Source organism: Eschrichtius robustus, chromosome 2 (assembly GCF_028021215.1).
Source record: "Eschrichtius robustus isolate mEscRob2 chromosome 2, mEscRob2.pri, whole genome shotgun sequence".
NCBI lineage: Eukaryota > Metazoa > Chordata > Mammalia > Artiodactyla > Eschrichtiidae > Eschrichtius > Eschrichtius robustus.
This window is the reverse complement of record NC_090825.1, coordinates 136543497-136563077: the sequence shown is the minus strand read 5'-3', so window position 1 is coordinate 136563077 and position 19581 is coordinate 136543497. Positions and strand designations below refer to the sequence as shown.

Here is a 19581-nt window from a genome sequence, read left to right as displayed (position 1 = left end):
TACCAGGAGGTGGAGATCATTGAGAACCATCTTAGAGGCTGCCTGCCTCGGTACCTGACAGATACTGAATGTTAAATGAATGGTAACGATTGTGATTATTACATAGAAAATTTGAAATAAGTAAATTCAGAGATTTTATTTTGAAGTTTATATTTCCAATGACTTGCTGCAGTCACATGTTGGAGGAATTGACAGCATACCTCATTTTATTGCACTTCATTGCACTTTGCAGATACTGTTTTTTACAAATTGAAGTTTCGTGGCAAGCCTGCATCGAGCAAGTCTGTTGGCGCCATCTTTCCAAAAGCATTTGATCACTTTGGGTCTGTGTGTCACATTTTGATAACTCTCACAGTATTTCAAACTTCTTTATTATTATTGTACTTGTTATGGTGATCTGTGACTAGCGTTCTTTGATGTTTTAGGGTACCACGAACTGCACCCATATAAGATAGGGAACCTAACTGATAAATGTTGTCGGTGTTCTGACTGCTCCACGGACAGGTTGTTCCGTCTCCCCCCACTCTCCTCAGGCCTCCCTATTCCCTGAGACACAACAATATCAAAATTAGGTCAATTAATAACCCTACAATGGCCTCCAAGTGTTTGAGAGGAAGAGTTGCATATCTCTAGCTTTTAACCAAAAGCTAGAAATTCTAGCTTTAAGCCAAAAACTAGAAATGATTAAGCTTAGTAAAGAAGGCATGTTGAAAGCTGGGACAGACCAAAAGCTAGGTGTCTTGTGCCAGTTAGCTAAGTTGTGAATGCAAAGGAAAAATTCTTGAAGGAAATTAAAAGTGCTACTCCGATAAACACGTGAATGATAAGAAAGTGAATCAGCCTTATTGCTGATATAGAGAAAGTTCTAGTGGTCTGGAGAGAAGATCAAGCTAGCCACAACATGCCTTTAAGCCAAAGCCTAATCCAGAGCAAGGCCCTAACTCTCTTCAATTCCGTGAAGGCTGAGAGAGGTGAGGAAGCTGCCCAAGAAAAGTTTGAGGCTAGCAGAGGTTGGTTCATGAGGTTTCAGGAAAGAAGCCATCTTCATCACATAAAAGTACAAGGTTAAGCAGCAAGTACTGATGTGGAAGCTGCAAAAAGTTATCCAGAAGATCTAGCTAAGATCATTAATGAAGGTGGCTACACTAAAGAACAGATTTTCAATGTAGAGAAAACAGTGTTCTATTGGAAGAAGATGCAGTCTAGGACTTCTATGGCTAGAGAGAAGTCAGTGCCCGGCTTCAAAGCTTCAAATGACAGGATGACTCTGTTAGAGGCTAATGCAGCTGGTGACTTTAAGTTGAAGCCAATGCTCATTGACCATTATGAAAATCCTAGGACCTTTAAGAATTATGCTAAAATCTACTCTGCCTGTGCTCTATAAATGGAACAACAAAACCTGGACGACAGCGTACCTGTTTACAGCATGGTTTACTGAATATTTTAAGCCCACTGCTGAGACCTACTACTGCTCAGAAAAAAAGATTCCTTTCAAAATATTACTGCTCACTGACAATGCACCTGGTCATCTAAGAGCTCTGATGGAGATGTACAATGAGATTAATGTTGTTTTCATGCCTGCTAACATGACATCCGTTCTACAGCCCATGGATCAAGGAGGAACTTCAACTTTCAAGTCATTATTTAAGGAATACATTCCATAGCGTTATAACTGCCATAGGCAGTGATTCCTCTGCTGGTTGTGGGCAAAATAAATTGAAAACCTATGGAAAGGATTCTAGATGCTATTACGAACATTTGTGACTCATGGGAAGAGGACAAAATATCAACACTAACAGGAGTTTAGAAGAAGCTGATTCTAACCCTCATGGATGATTTTGAGGGATTCAAGACTTCAGTACAGGGAGCCACTGCAGATGTGGTGGAAATGGCAAGAGAACTGGAATTAGAAGTGGAGCCTGAAGATCTGACTGAATTGCTGCAATCTCATGATAAAACTTTAATAGTTGAGGCGTTGCTTCTTATGGATGAGCAAAGAAAGTGGTTTCTTGAGATGGAATCTACTCCTGGTGAAGATGTTGTGAAGATTGTTGAAATGACAACAAAGGATTTAGCGTATTACATAAATTCAGTTGATAAAGCATTGGCAGGTTTGAGAGGATTGACTCCAATTTAGAAAGTTCTACTGTGGGTAAAATGCTGCCAAACAGCATTGCAGGCTACAGAGAAATCATTCATGAAAGGAAGAGTCCATCGATGTGGCACACTTCATTGTTGTCTTATTTTAAGAAATCGCCTCAGCTACCCCAGCCTTAGCAACCACCACCCTGATCAGTCAGCAGCCATCAACATGGAAGCAAGACCCTCCCCCAGCAAAAGGATTACAACTTGCTGAAGTCTCAGATAGTAGCACTTTTTAGCAATAAGTATTTTAATTAATATATGTACAGTTTTTTTAGACATAATGTTATTGTATACTTACTAAACATAACTTTTATATGCCCTGGGAAACCAAAAATTTCATGTGACTCACTTTATGGCAATATTCACTTTATTGCAGTGGTCTAGAACCAAACCCACAATATGTCCAAGGTATGCCCGTATATACTGTGTGCCAACCCCAAGTTCCAGCAAGGACTACCTTGATCTCTTTCCCAGAAAAGTGCTGCGGGAATAACCACCTGCTCCTGACCCCCTTCCTGTGGCCCCGCTAGGTCCTGTGCACGTCCTATTGCTTTCAGTGCTCAGTTTAGCATCCCCTAAAGGAAGCCTCCAGAATAATGAACTGCAGTCCTACTCACTCCAGAAGAAATTATTCCAAATATTCTCAGAAGCTTCTAGATCAGGGGTCTCCACACTTGTCATTTCAGAACAACCTTCACGATTTTTGCCTAAATCCAGATATTCTCTATACTGTTGTTTATTTAATGATTTCATTTAAATAGACTCACTTGGAACTTTTCAAAACTTATTTTTAGAAGAATTTTTTAGCACTACAGTAAATGAAAAATCATCATCCCTTGCCACGGATAAAAGAACACTGCTAAATAAAGACCCCGTGAACAGAACAATGAAATTAAAATTGATAATACAGCTGACTGCCACCACTTTTCTCTATCTTTATTTAAAAGTGATGTTTAAACAAGTGAAAGAGGTAGTAAGGATATCTTTAGATCCAAGATCTGTCTTTATCTTTGATACAATCAAAAGTAATGGAGGAGAATTGATAAGAGGAAATAATTTCTTCACCATGTTTCAAGGTAAACATCAGAAAAAAATCAATAAGACTCACATACAGGGTCAGTTTTAACCAGTACGACCAATGCATTTATACAAACAGATAAACACGCAGTCAATGTATTTTTTCAGTTAAGAAGCCACAATTCGAGATGACCTTGGGCAAGTTACTAAGGATTTCACTGTTTCAATTTCCTCATCTCGAAACTAAAGTCAGTAATACTCACCCTACCTACCACACAGGAATGTTCTGAGGAACAAGGGAGAACAGAAATGACGTGTGAGAAGTGGAAAGCAGGACACCAGCATGACACATTGTCATCATTTACCATCATATCAGTATCATTTACTACATTCTATCATCCCTGTAAAAGTCCCCCATCTTGCTGAGCTGTCTCCACTCCCATTCCCAAGCCGTCTCTCCTATTTTGGCCATTAATTTGGTTCCAAATTACTATTGCTTTGATGCTGTTTGAAATGTTGCAGAGAAATGTCAAAATCAGAGAGTGAAATCCTGGGTCATCTCTATGGGGGTAGAGTTTTATAACTCTTTAACTAAAGGATAAAGTGACATTTTAAACCTGTTTCCAACGTTGCTTACTAACAGCAAATTCATTATTCTGCTCTTTATAGGAAACCTGTGAATCCATCCTCAACTTGGTATTGGAAGAGGTAAAGCAATTTCATGGACCACAGAAGCTGGACCACAAGCTCTCTGGGTTCCGCCTACCTTCTGCGACGCCACCCCCCGCCTCAGGAGCTGCAGTTCCAGAGGTTGGATTGGTCATCGATGGGAAGACGTTGAATGCCATTTTCCAGGGCAAACTGGAGGAGAAATTTCTGGAGTTGACCCAGTATTGCCGGTCTGTCCTGTGCTGCCGCTGCACCCCACTGCAGAAGAGTTCGCTTGTCAAGCTGGTGCGAGACAGGCTAAGAGTCATGACCCTTTCCATAGGTACCCGTCATGCGGAGATGGGGGGGGGAGCTGGGCAAGGCCACTCTGGACCAGAGGTGAGGGGTCAGGTGTCACCGTCAGGATGCTCAGGCTGAGGGTCATCGTCTTGGAGAGAGTTCAAAGTGACAATCAAGATGTGGCAGTCAGCAGGTGAGCAGAAGAAGCTAAGCAGAGTGGGAGAGCAAGTCCAAGTTCTCAGGGTGAGCAGGTCTGCTAAGGAAAAGTCAGGACTTGGATGGAGGCCAAAGCCAAGAGGGGCCTCAAGTTCAGAATGTCCAGGTAGCTCAGTATACATTCAGGCCCACTCACTTCTAGGATGCCGACCATGTGCCCTTCAACACTTAACACACAGCACAATACCACGCACCTCAGGTGCCTGTGGACTTGATATTCTGTCGAGTGTTGATGGCTGGTGGGGAGATTTTAAAAGTGAAGCTTGTCCCGCATTTAGTGTTGTATATTCATTTCTAAATATAGGACTCCACACAAAGCATACTCTCAATAAACGCTGGCTTCTTGGTTGTTGAAGAATTTCTCATAGGGGATTAAATTTTAGCCATGGTTGAGGGAGAGAAATTAAGTGTCCTTACTTCAAACCTCCCAGGAACAACCAAAGCTGGTTTACAAGAACCTTCACGATCTGGGCTCCATTGTCTCTCCAGCCACCTTCCTCCCCGCAACATTCAGCAGTCCACGTCCCAACCACATGAAGCTGCTTTCCATTCTCCGGGAGCCTCGTGCTCTCTCGCTTCCTGACCTTTGCTCAAGCCGCTTCCTCTGTAAAACCTCCTCCACTCCCGCCTAATGTTCCTTTACTCCGTGGGCTCCCACAGAGTTCCACAGCACTGTTACGCCTTCAGTGCTGGGCTGCTCAGGAGACCAGACGTTTCTTGAGTGGAGGGGCAATGTCAGTCTTACTCAGCTCCATCCCGTGCCCAGTGCACACCGAGCACATGGGAAACGTTGCTTTCGTTTAAGGACATTCTTATAGATGGTTCAGGTTCTCTTCCTCCTACAAAGACATGGAAAGAGATTTTCTTTCCTGGCATTTCAAATAAGGGGCCTACTTTACATTGGTGGTTTGTTTTTTTTTTTTCCTTTTCTCCTGGTCTTCAGGTAAAAGCAGTTCAAAACCAGAAAAAAAAAAAAAAAAAAGAGGGAGTGGGCAGAAAGAATAGAGGGAGCAGAGCTTTAGCAACTGCATCCTAATTTTATTCCCTGAATTGTCCTCTTCAAAACTTCAGACACGTTCAAGGCAATAGCCCGGGATTGATTCCCAGAGGTGAGGGACTGGCTTCACTGCCACAGCCGCAGAAACAAAACCAGCAGGGCAAGAAATAGCAGGATTCCACACCTCTGCTTCCACTGCCTTGCTAACAGAAGAGGTTAAAGGGTGGATTTGTTCCGCCATGGGGAAGATGAAAATCATGCACTGCTGTGCTATCAAGGAAAAAAAAAAAAATCATCGTTAGAAGAATAACAGCAACTTACACTGACAAAATTTTTCAGCTTAATGAATTTTGTTGCCAGATAATTAGGAGAAGAAAATTTTCTTCCCCAAATCCATATTCTCTCTAATATCTCATATAAATTGACTTGCAGATTATTATAAGAACCCACTGGAAAAACAGGTGGCGCCAGGAGAAGGAGAAGGATGAAGGCAGTTCAGTCTACAAATCATGGCCCTCAAGCTGAGACTGGCCCAGTGCATATTTCTGTAGAGATGCTAAGAATGGTTTTTGTGTTTTTAATGGTAAAATGTGTAAAAACTATTTGCCTCTCAGCAGGAACAGTTGTTCAGTTTTGCTTCTTGGCCCACAAAGCCTAAAATATTTACTATCTGGCCCTTTACAGAAAAAGTTTGCTAAACTCTAGTCTGATGGGTAAGGCATCATAGTCTGGAAAAGTCAGGCTTGTGAGGAAGCCCTCACCGTTTAGAGCTGTGCCGTCCAACATGGTTGCCACCTGTTATATGTGGCTATTTAAAGTTAAATTTAAAATTAAATAGAAATTCACCAGCCACATTTCAGTAGTCATAGGGGGCTAATGGTTTTCAAATTGGACAGTAAAGATATAGGACATTTCTATCACAGAAAAATCTGCTTGACGGTGCTGGTATAAAAGGTGGCATGTGTGTGTATGTATTTCCATGCCCTAACCTCCAGTTTCCTGAAACAACTGATTCACTGACTGGGAACTCAAGGTGACTCAATGTACCTCAACCTAAAAAATGAGTCAATCCCATGTTCCTATATTTAGAAACATCACTGAACATTGTCTCTGTCCTTGGGCACCATTGACAATCTCTGATGATTTAGCTGTCTGGCATTCCAGTTGTCTTGATATGGTCAGTATAAGTTCTACTGAGTGAGGGGAGGTATGCTGGCCATGGAAACAGAAAGATCTTAGTTCCAGTGCTTCCCGGTCCCTTCATTACCTGGATTATTACCTTGCCGAGTCCCTGCGTAGCTCAGATTCTCCATTTGCTTCTCAGTGAAGCCCACTGTAACACCTGTGAAGGCCTTTTTGGCAAACTGTAAAGCACTGCCCAAGGCTCACATACCACTGTATTCCCAATACCTAACATTGTACCTAAAAAAAAGACACAATAAATCTTTGGTGAATGATAAAGAAAGAGTAGGGCTTCTTGTCCAAAGAAGAAAAGATCTCTCAGGCTAAATGCCTGTAGCAATGACTCTTCCTATAGGACTATTCAGAGCAATGTTAAAAAGATTCACTTATGCACAAAATAGGGACAATTTAGTGCCACTTGTATAAAACTTCTCATTGTCACATAGCAGTTGGACCAGGATCTCATGACCTCTCTCCTTTCAGGTGATGGAGCAAATGACGTAAGCATGATTCAAGCTGCTGATGTTGGGATTGGCATCTCTGGACAGGAAGGCATGCAGGTATCATTTGCTTCAACTCTACTTGTTATTTTCTTCCTCTCCTTTATCCTTATTGGTGGGTTAAGCAATTCCCCACAGTGTTGGAGGAATTTCTACTGAAGAGCGTTGCAGAATTATCATCTGAAAGGCAGATACCCTTGCCTGTACATAACCTCCAGCACCACATCCCTACTGCCCAGTCCTTCAGAATAAAGAGAGTGATCAAAGATGCTTGGCTTCTTATAGACAGCTGGTGATACCCATATTCTAAAGCCAAATAGTACCCAACCATTCAGGGAAAACAAAGCCTTCCCCTGATTCCATGCTTCCTCCCTGTAAACTCCACCCACATCCAAGTTTGCAACGCCCTCTGTGAGCAGTGACAGATGTAAGGACATCGCAAAATATTTTTCAATTGCCATTTTAGTCGAGGTGGCTAGATGGACCTATAAGTTGCTTGGTATACCTTAAAAGTGTACCAAAATTACTCAAATTCAGCTTGGAACGAGCATATTAACTTCAGCTGCTAATGTTCCCCATTAAGACAGACCCCACCTTGGGGTTTTTTTTTTTTTTTTAAAGAAATCTCCATTTTAATTATTTAATTATTTATTTATTTATTTATTTATTTATGGCTGTGTTGGGTCTTCGTTCCTGTGTGAGGGCTTTCTCTAGTTGCAGCAAGTGGGGGCCACTCTTCATCGCGGTGCGCGGGTCTCTCACTATCGCGGCCTCTCTTGTTGCGGAGCACAGGCTCCAGACGCGCAGGCTCAGTAGTTGTGGCTCACGGGCCCAGTTGCTCCGCGGCATGTGGGATCTTCCCAGACCTGGTCTCGAACCCGTGTCCCCTGCATTGGCAGGCAGATTCTCAACCACTGCGCCACCAGGGAAGCCCCACCTTGGGGTTTTGAACCATTATCAATTGTATTCCCACCACCAGTGCAGACATTAGGTGGTGCCTAAATTTGTTGGTGGGGAGGAACGAACACCGTCACCTTGTGAGTGTCTACCGTAGGCCAGCACTCTATTCGCACTTCACGCTTATTGTCCCAATTAATTTCAGCAGCCACCACCCTGTGTGTTAGGGATTGTTATTCTACTTTTTCAGATGAGGAAACTGAGGCTGAGAGAGGTTAAATGCCCTGACCAAGACTCGAACCAGGATTTATAACCAGGCATGTCCAAACCTCATACTCCAAAAAAGTACTATGAACTGGGCCTTGTTCTGAGTCATCCCAAGGGCAAAGGACACATTTCAGCTCCATGGAAAGGAAGAGCTATCCATCCATCAGCTCCACATGAGACTGGAGCAAATGGCCTGCCTTGGTGGGTGGCCAAGGGTGTTGAGAGGTTTGAGGATCACTTGCATGGAAGCCCCTACTCTCTGGTCAACCATCACATCCCTAGATGGTGCCCAACACGCACTGGTTCACAATAAAGGCTTATTGGATAAGTGGAAGGAGGTGAAGGGCCAGACCAGACCACTGGTCCCTTCTGACCTGCCCTCCTTGGATTCTAGTGGGGTTTGCATTTCCCAGAGGAGAGGGTGGGGTGTCAGAGTCCATAAAGCCACCCAAGGGTGCTGCACGTGACAAAGGGTCTTTTAGACCCTTCCGGCTGTGGACCCAGAACAGAGCAGCACCCTTGAGGGAGCCTCTTCCGTGCATTGGCAGCTGTGAACGGAAGCTGATGTGTCTGCTGTGCCCTCTCAGGCCGTCATGTCCAGCGACTTTGCCATCTCCCGCTTCAGACACCTCAAGAAGCTGCTGCTTGTGCACGGACACTGGTGTTACTCACGCCTGGCCAGGATGGTGGTGTACTACTTCTACAAGAACGTGGTGAGTAGCCCTGCGGTAACCTCCCGCCCGAGCCTTGGGAGTCCTGGCCAGGGGAGCCAGCTCTCCCCGCTGAAATAGACAAAGCATCTCTATGTAAGGAAATAAGTCGGGCTAACCTGGATTTTCAATCCTGAAACTGTCCCTTACTAGCTCAGTGACCTTGGGCAAGATAATTCAGTTCTCTGGGCCTCAATTTCGTCTTTGATAAAATGGGGCTAGTACTATTTGGTGAGATTATCGTCAAGATTGACAATACTGTCTGGCACGTACCTGGCACATAGGAAGCAGCGTGAGTACTCTGGAGTCAGATCAGATTTGGTTCAAATTGAGGCTCCTGTATTTGGTAATGGCTTCACGCCTTAGTTTCCTCATCTGTAAAATGGGGATGGTAATAGTACCTTTCTCACACACTTGCCATGAGGATGAATTGACAGCTTGTGTAGAAAGTGATTAGCGCTTAGTGATCACCCTATAAAGTTAGCCATTCTTTTTTTTTATCATTGTTGCTGCTGTTGTAACTCCTAGAGGGCCTCCATAAATGAGGTTTCTTTTCTGACTGCAAAGAAGAAGGATTTGAAGAACAACTCGCCTAACTTGTAGCTTAGGTTTCCTCCCCAGATAGAGTCACCCGGATATGCAAAAGCAGCACCCTGACCCTCAGGAGAGTGAAGGGTAAGGTTTAGGATCTTGGGCTTCCACCCAAGACCCTGTGTATCACTTCAACATCCCCAGCATTCCCAACAAGGACTTCTAAAGACAACATCTATTCGCAAAAATGTTTAGAACAGGGTGACCATCTGGGTTTTAGTCTTGCCTGACTCTAGTATGCTGTGTGAACTTGAAAGAGTTACTTCAACTCTCTGAGCCTTGGTTTCCTCATCAATAATATGGGGAGACTAGGACTCTCTCTTGTCCCTAGAAGTATTATCGAGAGGATTTAGCATCAGAGCTCTGGATCAAACGTAGCACTATACAATCATTTGAAGGTATTATTGTTTCTCTGAAAGATATGTGTGTTTTTGTCTTGTCGATAAGGGCCCAAAGCAGGCACACACCAACTGAGGTATTAAAACTGTCAGAGGCTCTTGTTTGCAAAGCCCTTGATTAACAATGGGCATAGGAAGAAGTCAGAGCACTGCTGTACTAAGGGAGAGAACAGGGCCTGCGTCTTTCATTATCTAGCTTGAGGACCTTTGAATAATTCCCAAGAGACTCCAAATAGAATCTAATTCCTTTTTGCATAAGGAAAAAGGGAGGATTAAGACCAGAGTGATGGAAGGGAAACACAGTAGTCAAGTAGCAGCTACAAAATGGCATATATTTTTTCCTCTCACTCCATTCTCCCAGGCCTGCTTTCAGGCACTGTCACAGTTACCCTGACTCGGGAATAAGCATTTCTGTGCAAAGTTCAATGTATATGTAAATAAGCAGCATGACAAAAAATAATGTAAATTCCATACACTGGATGGTACCATCTCAGCAAGTCCATGCAAACAAGTCTCTATTTGACCAGAAGGACTGTGTAGTTAGAATTCAAAATGCCCCTGTTTAATGTTTTTTCCTTGCCTCCAAAAGAATCATTCTTTTGAATAAGCACAACCTCTTCTCTGCATCAAATTTGTGAAATAGAAAAGGAAACGTTTCCAGCCAGCCATGCTTTCAGAGCTTAAATGATATTTATTTCCAGCTCAATACCGGGATGGAAATTGCGATACTGATGCTGTATTATCTCCCCTTTGCAATTAGAGGCTGGAGAACTATGACTTCCATATCCGAAACCAACTTCAGAGGGGATTAAAACCCTGCCTGCTCTGAAATGTGAACAATGAATTAATTACTGCACTGTAGCTTCTTGGGAGGAAAAACAGGCGCCCAGTCTCAGCGATGCCATCACGGGGTTCAATGCGCTCTCCCCGGGGTGCAGAGATTCCAGCCAGGCAGAGCAAGTGGAAACGCACAAGGTCCTAACACGACCTGCGGAAGGAAACACACGTTCATGTTAAAACTCCAGGATGCGTGTGAGGACAATAGAACCACCAAGATGTACTTAAGTTTGTTCAAATAATTATTGAACGTCTGCTGCGTCGGGAACATTATCAGGCACTGGGTACAGAGCAGAGATCTAGACACACATGGTCCCCACTCTCATGAGGCTTACGGTCTAAATCAGGGCTCGGCAAACTTCTTCTGCAAAGGGCCTGCTCATAAATATTGTCTGCTTTGTGGGCCGTATAGCTTCTGTCTCACCGACTCAGCTCCACTGTGGCAGCTATAGATGATATGCCAATGCACCGTTGTTGCTCTGTCCCAGTAAAACCTTATTTTTGGCTGGACTTGACATGCAGAATGTAGTTTGTCACCTCCTGGTTTCAATAAATCTCAAAGTGTGGTTCCTGGACCCCCAGCATTAGCTCACTTCGATGCTCATTAGAAATGGGGCTCCTCAGGCTGCACGCCGGGCCCACTGACTCAAAATCTTCATTGTGAGTAAGATCCCCAGGCGATTCATATGAACATTAAAGACTGACAAGCACTCCTATGGGGGAAAGAAATTAAAATTTTTAAAACATTTTCTTCGGTGCATCTCCCTAGAGTAAGGCCAGGGTGCTATGGACATATCACCAGGAGACTCTTATCCTCATCAATCCAGAAGAAAATAGCATTTAAACCATGGTCTGAAAGACAAGGATATTTAACTATGAGTTAATCAGTTTCCTGGCCAAGGAGGAGATGTCTGACAACCTGAGTCCTTACAGGAAATATTTCAGGAAGTTTATGCATCATTTTATAGCATACATTGTATCTAATTCCAAAACCAACCGTAAGAGATTTACAGTAAAAACACAAAGGCAGTAGGCAAGTTATAAAGGAAACATAAGAGTGTAGATCAGGACATAGAAAAAGGAGTTTAGTCGCGCCAGGAACCTGGGATAAGACTGTTTTTTTTTTAACACGAGTCCAAATTGTTTACTATTACATTCAACAAACATAAACTACTCTGTCAAATTGCTTATACAAGTTTCTAAATGCTTTCTTTCAATTTCTTTACTTGTCTCATCATGGACCAGTAACAAACATTCCTGGGTCAACACAGGTCCATGAACAACACTTGGAGTCGCACTGGTATACATATGTCTCTAACTGAAAACCCCTGGTACAGCAGAAGAGGCAGAGCAGTATAATGACGTGGTATTAAAAGCCCAAGACTGGAGGTCAGGAACCTTGTATTCTTTTTTTTTTTTTAAGGATTAATACAGTTTCAATTTTTTAATTGGATTATTCCTTTATTTTAATTTTTGTTTTATATAAGAGTATACTTGATTTACAATGTTGCGTTAGTTTCAGGGGTGCAGCAAAGTGATTCAGTTATACATCTACATATACCCATTCCTTTTCAGATTCTTTTCCCATATATGTTATTAGTAATCATAACAGTAATAATGTTATTACTGATGATTGAGTAGAGTTCCCTGTGCTATACAGTAGGTTCTTGTTGATTATATATTTTATATTATCTATTTTATATAGTGTGCATATGTTAATCCCAAACTCCTAATTTATCCCTCCCCCAACCTTTCCCCTTTGGTAACCATAAGTTTGTTTACAAAGTCCGTGAGTCTGTTTCTATTTTGTAAGTTCATTTATATCATTTTTTTAGTTCCACATATAAGTGATATCATATGATCTTTGTCTTTCTCTGACTTATCTCACTCAATATGACAATCTCTAGGTCCATGTTGCTGCAAATGGCATTATATCATTCGTTTTTATGGCTGAGTAATATTCCATTGTATATATGTACCACATCTTCTTCATCCATTCCTCTGTCAGTGAACATTTGGGTTGCTTCCATGTCTTGGCTATTGTAAATAGTGCTGCAATGAACACTGGGGTGCATATATCCTTTCAAATTATGGTTTTCTCTGGATATATGCCCAGGAGTGGGATTGCTGGATCACATGGTAGCTGTTTTTAGTTTTGTTTTGCTTTTTTAAATAAGACTCGTGTGAAATAATGTTTTTTGTTTTTAATTTTATTTATTTATTTATGGCTGTGTTGGGTCTTCATTTCTGTGTGAGGGCTTTCTCTAGTTGCGGCAAGTGGGGGCCACTCTTCATCGTGGTGCCCGGGCCTCTCACTATCGCGGCCTCTTGTTGCGGAGCACAGGCTCCAGACGTGCAGGCTCAGTAGTTGTGGCTCACGGGCCTAGTTGCTCTGCGGCATGTGGGATCTTCCCAGACCAGGGCTCGAACCCATGTCCCCTGCATTGGCAGGCAGATTCTCAACCACTGTGCCACCAGGGAAGCCCTGTTTTTAGTTTTTTAAGGAACCTCCATAGTGGCTATATCAATCTACATTCCCACCAACAGTGCAAGAGGGTTCCCTTTTATCCACACCCTCTCCAGCATTTGTTGTTTGTAGGTATTTTGATGATGGCCATCCTGACCAGTGTGAGGTGATACCTCATTGTAGTTTTGATTTGCATTTCTCTTCCAGTTAGTGATGTTGAGCATCTTTTCATGTGCTTTTTGGCCATCCATATGTCTTCTTTGGAGAAATGTCTATTTAGATCTGCCAATTTTTTGACTGGTTGGTTTGTTTGTTTTATATTGAGCTGCATGAGCTATTTGTATATTTTGGAGATTAATCTCCTGTAGGTCACTTTGTTTGTTTGTAAATATTTCCTCCCAGTATTAGGGTGTCTTTTCATTTTGTTTATGGTTTCCTTTACTGTACAAAAGCTTATAAGTTTGAATAGGTCCCATTTGTTTATTTTTGCTTTTATTTCTATTGCCTTGGGAGACTGACCTAAGAAAACATTGGTATGATATATGTCAGAAAATATTTTGCCTATGTTCTCTTCTAGGAGTTTTATGCTGTCATGTCTTATATTTAAGTCTTTAAACCATTTTGAGTTTATTTTTGTGTATGGCGTTAAAGAATGTTCTATTTTTTTTACATGTAGCTGTCCAGTTTTCCCAGCACCACTTCTTGAAGAGACTGTCTTTTCTCCACTGTATACTCTTGCCTCTTTTGTCATAGATTAACTGACCATAGGTGTGTGGGTTTATTTCTGGGCTTTCTAGCCTATTCCTTTGATCTATATTTCTATTTTTGTGCCAGTACCATAGTATTTTGACAACTGTAGCTTTGTAGCATAGTCTGAAGTCAGAGAGCCTGATTCCTCCAGCTCCGTTTTTCTTTTTCAAATAGCTTTGGCTATACGGGGTCTTCTGTGTTTCCATACAAATTGTAAAATTTTGTGGTCTAGTTCTGTGAAAAATGCCATTGGTAATTCGATAGGGATTGCATTGAATCTGTAGATTGCCTTGGGTAGTATAGTCACTTGACAATATTGATTCTTCCAATCCAAGAACATGGTATGTCTCTCCATCTATTTGTGCCATGTTCAAGTTCTTTCATCAGCATCTTATAGTTTTCAGAGTACAGGTCTTTTTCCTCCTTAGGTAGGTTTATTCCTAGGTATTTTATTCTTTTTGATGCGATGGTAAGTGGGATTGTTTCCTTAATTTCTCTTTCTGATCTCTTGTTGTGAGTGTACAGAAATACAAGTGATTTCTGTGCATTATTTTGTATCCTGCAACTTTACCACTGATGAGCTCTAGTAGTTTTCTGGTAGCATCTTTAGGATTGTCTATATATAGTATCATGTCATCTGCAAACAGTGACAGTTTTACATCTTCTTTTCCAATTTGGATTCCTATTATTTCTTTTCCGTCTCTGATTGCCATGGCTAGGACTTCCAAGACTATGTTGAATAAAAGTGGCAAGACTGGACATCCTTGTCTTGTTCCTGACCTTAGAGGAAATGCTTTCAGCTTTTCACCAATGAGAATGATGTTTGCTGTGGGTTTGTCATATATGGCCTTTATTCGGTTGAGGTAGGTTCCCTCTATGCCCACTTTCTGGAGAGTTTTTATCATAAGTGGGTGTTGAATTTTGTCAAAAGCTTTTTCTGCATCTATTGAGATGATCATATGGTTTTTATTCTTCAATTTGTCGATGTAGTGTATCACAATGGTTTGTGGATATTGAAAAATCCTTGCATCCCTGGGATAAATCCCACTTGATAAGGGTGCACAATCCTTTTAGTGTATCGTTGGATTTGGTTTGCTAGTGTTTTGTTGAGGATTTTTGCATCTATGTTCATCAATGATATTGGCCTGTAATTTTTTTCATGTGTGGTAAGTTTGTCTGGTTTTGGTATCAGGGTGATGGTGGCCTCATAGAATGAGTTTGGGAGTGTTCCTTCCTTGCAATTTTTTGAAACAGTTTCAGAAGGATAGGTGTTAATTCCTCTCTAAATGTTTGAAAGAATTCGATTGTGAAGCCATCTGGTCCTGGACTTTGGTTTGTTGGAAATTTTTAATCACAGTTTCAATTTCAGTACTTGTGATTGTTCTGTTCATATTTTCTATTTCTTCCTGGTTGGGTCTTGGATGGTTATACCTTTCTGAGAATTTGTCCATTTTTTCTAGGTTGTCCATTTTATTGGTGTATAGTGATCTCTTACGATCCTTTGTATTTCTGTGGTGTCCATTGTAACTTCTCCTTTTCCATTTCTAATTTTATTGATATGAGCCCTCTCCCTTTTTTTCTTGATGAGTCTCACTAAAGGTTTATCCATTTTATCTTTCAAAGAGCCAGCTTTTAGTTTCATTGATCTTTTCAATTGTTTTCTTCATCTCCATTTCATTTGTTTCTGCTCTGATCGTTAAGATTTCTTTCCTTCTACTAACTTTGAGTTTTGTTTGTCATTCTTTCTCTAGTTGTTTCGGGTGTAAGGTTAGGTGTTTATTTGTGATTTTTCTTGTTTCCTGAGGTAAGATTGTATTTCTATAGACTTCCCTCTTAGAACTGCTTTTGCTGCGTCCCATAGGTTTTGGATGATCATGTTTTCGTTGTCTTTTGTCTCTAGGTATTTTTTTATTTCCTCTTTGATGTCTTCAGTGATCCATTGGTTGTTTAGTAGCATATTGTTTAGCCAGAACATCTAGGTCTGGACTTCAGCTTTGTAACTTACTAGTCTGTAACCCCAGCCCCATGATTTGACCTCTCTGAGGCTCAGTTTTCTCAATTGTAAAATGAGGATAGTAGTGATATCCTCATAAGGATGGTAGATGGACTGAGTGGGTCGGAACAGAGTTTGGCACATAAGACGCGCTTTCGGAGTCTCTGTTGCTGTTGTGTTTGCTGCCGTTGCTATTCTTGGCCTCGTCTGTAGATGGCGTCACTTCCAGCCCTGGCGTCCTAAGGTTCTACAACCTCAAGTCACAGTTCCAGCCCCAACTGGCAGGGGGACTTTGGTGTAGTCACCCCATCTGAGCCACTCAAGCTGCCTGTGTGTACATAGAGATAAGAGTTATTGTCTTACCCACCTAGTTGGGGAGGAAGAAGCAAGGCAAGGTGCTCAAAGGGCCAAAAAAAAACAAACAAGCAGTCAAAGCCTCATGCAGTTGCTGAACCCTAGTATCAAGGAGACTTTAGCACTTTGGTTCTTCTTAAACCAATCCTGTCAAGAGCACAAGTGGGTGATGTTGATTTGGGGACTCAGTGTCTGCCCATAGTATATTTCAAACCTACCTACAGCACAGGAAACAGACCAAGCCCTCTCCTTCCCAAATCTCCTCCTCTGAGAAATAACTTCACCAAAACTCATAGGAGAAAAGCCCTCACAGCATCACGGGACTGGAGTGGGAGTGGGGTGACCTGCAGCCCCAGAGCAGTAATGGAGGGGAGCCCGGCCCTCAGAAAGAGAGATGCAAGGTCCATCCAGGGTGTCTCAGAGCACCGGGGTCTCCTTCAGAGCCAGGAAACCTCCCATTAATCATCTTGGCAGAAAAGCCAAAGGATGGAGTTCCTTGGCTGGAAGAATCTCGGTCAGCATTGTTATTATATAATCCAAAAACGGGACTAAGAGGTCTTGGGGGTGGTTGAGGAGGAAGCTTTGAAAACTCAGGGTCTGGTTGTGCCATTTCCTAGCTGTGAACACAGGCAAGGAGTAACTGAGTATCTCAGAGCCTCAGATTCTTTGTCTGTAGATAATGTTAAATAATATTATTATCAAGTTATAATATTCAATAATACATAAATATAGTATTAACGATATTATTAGCAATAACATTAATCTTGCTAGGTTGATGGGACAAATTATGTATATTGTACATCTACTAATGTGGTATATACTAATACAGTATGTCACACACCTGTCACAAATTAACAATCGTGGTGTTAATAAGAATGTTAATATTACTAGTAGTATTACAATACTAAACAGAGAGGCTTTTAAAAATAACACTGGCCCAGCAATTAGGGAATGAGAATTCTAGCTTGAACACAAACCTGCTGAAAGATTCCTTACAACATCCTTCACCCCTCTGTGCCCCAGCCACGTGGAGCTGAGAAGTTCTAGTTCTAATCTCAGGACCGGCTGCTTCTGTGACCTTGGTCAAGTCACCAAACCACATCACAGTATGTTAGATAGTAACAGTGACCCAGCCCTTCTCAGGTGAGGAGGTCTTGGGTGGAAAGATCTTTCGAAAGCCTAAAGCAACTTAGGCATAAGATTTTCCTCTTCACCTTTTGAGCTGTGTGACCATGAGGCAAGTGTTGTGAGGTCAACCTCCTCACGAAGCCATCCTCCCGCCAGCCTTCCTGCCCACGGTCAAGTCTTTCTAGCGTCCCTTCCTCTTACCATTACTACTAATCACAACTACTGCCTTTTGGTATCACATGTCATGGTCTAGGTACTACTAATCGTATCTGAAAGATGGCAAGATGATGTTCAGAAAGGCTAAGCAATTTGTCCAAGGTCACATCCAACTGGGGTGTGACTCAAGCTAGTACATGACCCAACTGGGGATTCAAAACCAGTCCTCTCTGCCTCCAAAAACCTATGCTCTTAACAACGTATACTTAACAAGTCGGTTGAATTCCTTTCAGGTCCTAAAGGAGGTTAGTAGTAGTAGTAAAAGTGGTAATGGTAGAATCTAAGGGATGAAAATTACCTCCAGTCCTTATACAACCTTGCCTGTCACAAACAAGGAAACTGAAGCTCCCAGTCTGAGTAGGGACTTGTCAGAGCTCCTAAGCAGCATCTGGTGACCCGGCTGCCCGCGGGTCCTCACTCACAAGGCCGCACTCTCTGCCTGCAGGGCTACGTCAACTTGCTCTTCTGGTACCAGTTCTTCTGCGGTTTCTCTGGCTCCACCATGATCGATTACTGGCAGTTGATCTTCTTCAATCTCTTCTTCACCTCCTTGCCTCCTCTTGTCTTCGGAGTCCTCGATAAAGACATCTCTATGGAAACGCTCCTGGCGTTGCCTGAGCTGTACAAGAGTGGCCAGAACTCTGAGGTAAGGGGCCCGGGCAGGCGGGGGGTGACCTCCAGCTCCTCCCTTGAGGTGTCAGAGAAGGAGTGCTGGGCTGGCCGTCCTGTGTTCTGGTCACCGCTCTGCCACTTACCTCCCATGTGACCTGGAAACGCTGCTCCCTGTTTCTGGCCTGTTTCTCATTTGCTGTTGAAGGTGATGGACCAGACCAGTGGGTATTTTTCTTTTCAGTTATTTCTTAATTACATCACACATTAATACGGGACTGCCCTAGTTAAAGGGGAAGAGGGCTTACAGAAAGATCCCATCACCCTTATCTGGTCTTTGTCTGTAGGCTCGCAACAGAACGCCCAAGGCTCGGTTTGGGAACCCCTGGACTAAACCCATTAGAACAGTCTCTTACAAGGCGCAGAGGCCACACTGATGCCCTAAATGATCTGGAGAAGTCAGACAGCAGGCAGCCCGACTAGCACAGCAGACACAGGCCAGGAGCTTGGAGGCAGGAGGCAGAGAGGGGACCTGACTGCCTCGAAGGGGGAGCTCTGGGAAAAGGGATGTCGATATGCACGAGGGTACCTTTGCACCTGGGGGAAAGGAGGGCAAAGCCAGATGTGGTGCTTGAGAGCTGGTGGTATTTTGGGGACAGCCAGTGAAGAACCAAGCCCCATCCTAACCCAGAGACAGGTGGAGAGCAACACAGCGACCCCAGCACTTCAAGCAAGGGAGACGGGGCGATGGCACGCATACATCCTGGGCCCTTCTAACTGTCTCCTTCCCAGAGGCGAGCTAGCTGCGTAATGTCTTCCTTGAGTAACTAATATTAAAAGAAGTTAATGTGGCAAAAACATACAATGTGAACAGTTTCACTTTTCCCAGGGAAGGCAAGAAGAGTGAAGCACAAAATGAGAAAGCTTGTCTCTGAAGCCATTGAGCTCTTGGGAACCCGTGACCCTGGGCTGTGATTGAGAGTTCTCTTTCAGATGCTATTCAGAAACCTCAGAATCTCTAAACTTACCAAGTTCGTATTAGCACTAACAATGTACTAATGAACGATAATCATTCATTATCATTTGGTAATAATTTGGTAATATATTTGGTAGCTGAGCCCTTACTAGCTACCAAAGCACAATTGCATTTAGACCTCTTGAAACCCAAGGGAATAGTTGGCGGTGTTTTTCTCTACTTTCTAAGGAAGAAGAAACAATTCTCAAAGAAGTTTAGTGACTTTCACTAAGGTCACACAGTGCTGGAACTTGACCTGAGGTCTGTCACCCCCAGGCCCATGCTCTTAATTGTTCCATTCTATTGCCTCTAAGATAAGAAGCATTGTAAGTGCCGTGTTGTCT

General features: G+C 42.7%; 1 protein-coding gene across 3 annotated transcripts in view; it reads left to right on the top strand.

Moving 5' to 3' along the window:
* Positions 1–19581, top strand: part of ATP10B (ATPase phospholipid transporting 10B (putative)) — a 118517-nt gene that overhangs the window by 80983 nt on the left and 17953 nt on the right. For all 3 annotated transcript variants that reach the window (XM_068534579.1, XM_068534578.1, XM_068534580.1), the window contains 4 exons: positions 3832–4153; positions 6989–7065; positions 8757–8882; positions 18059–18259. In XM_068534579.1, the coding sequence (XP_068390680.1) occupies positions 3832–4153; positions 6989–7065; positions 8757–8882; positions 18059–18259 (726 nt within the window). The remainder of the gene's footprint in view (positions 1–3831; positions 4154–6988; positions 7066–8756; positions 8883–18058; positions 18260–19581) is intronic.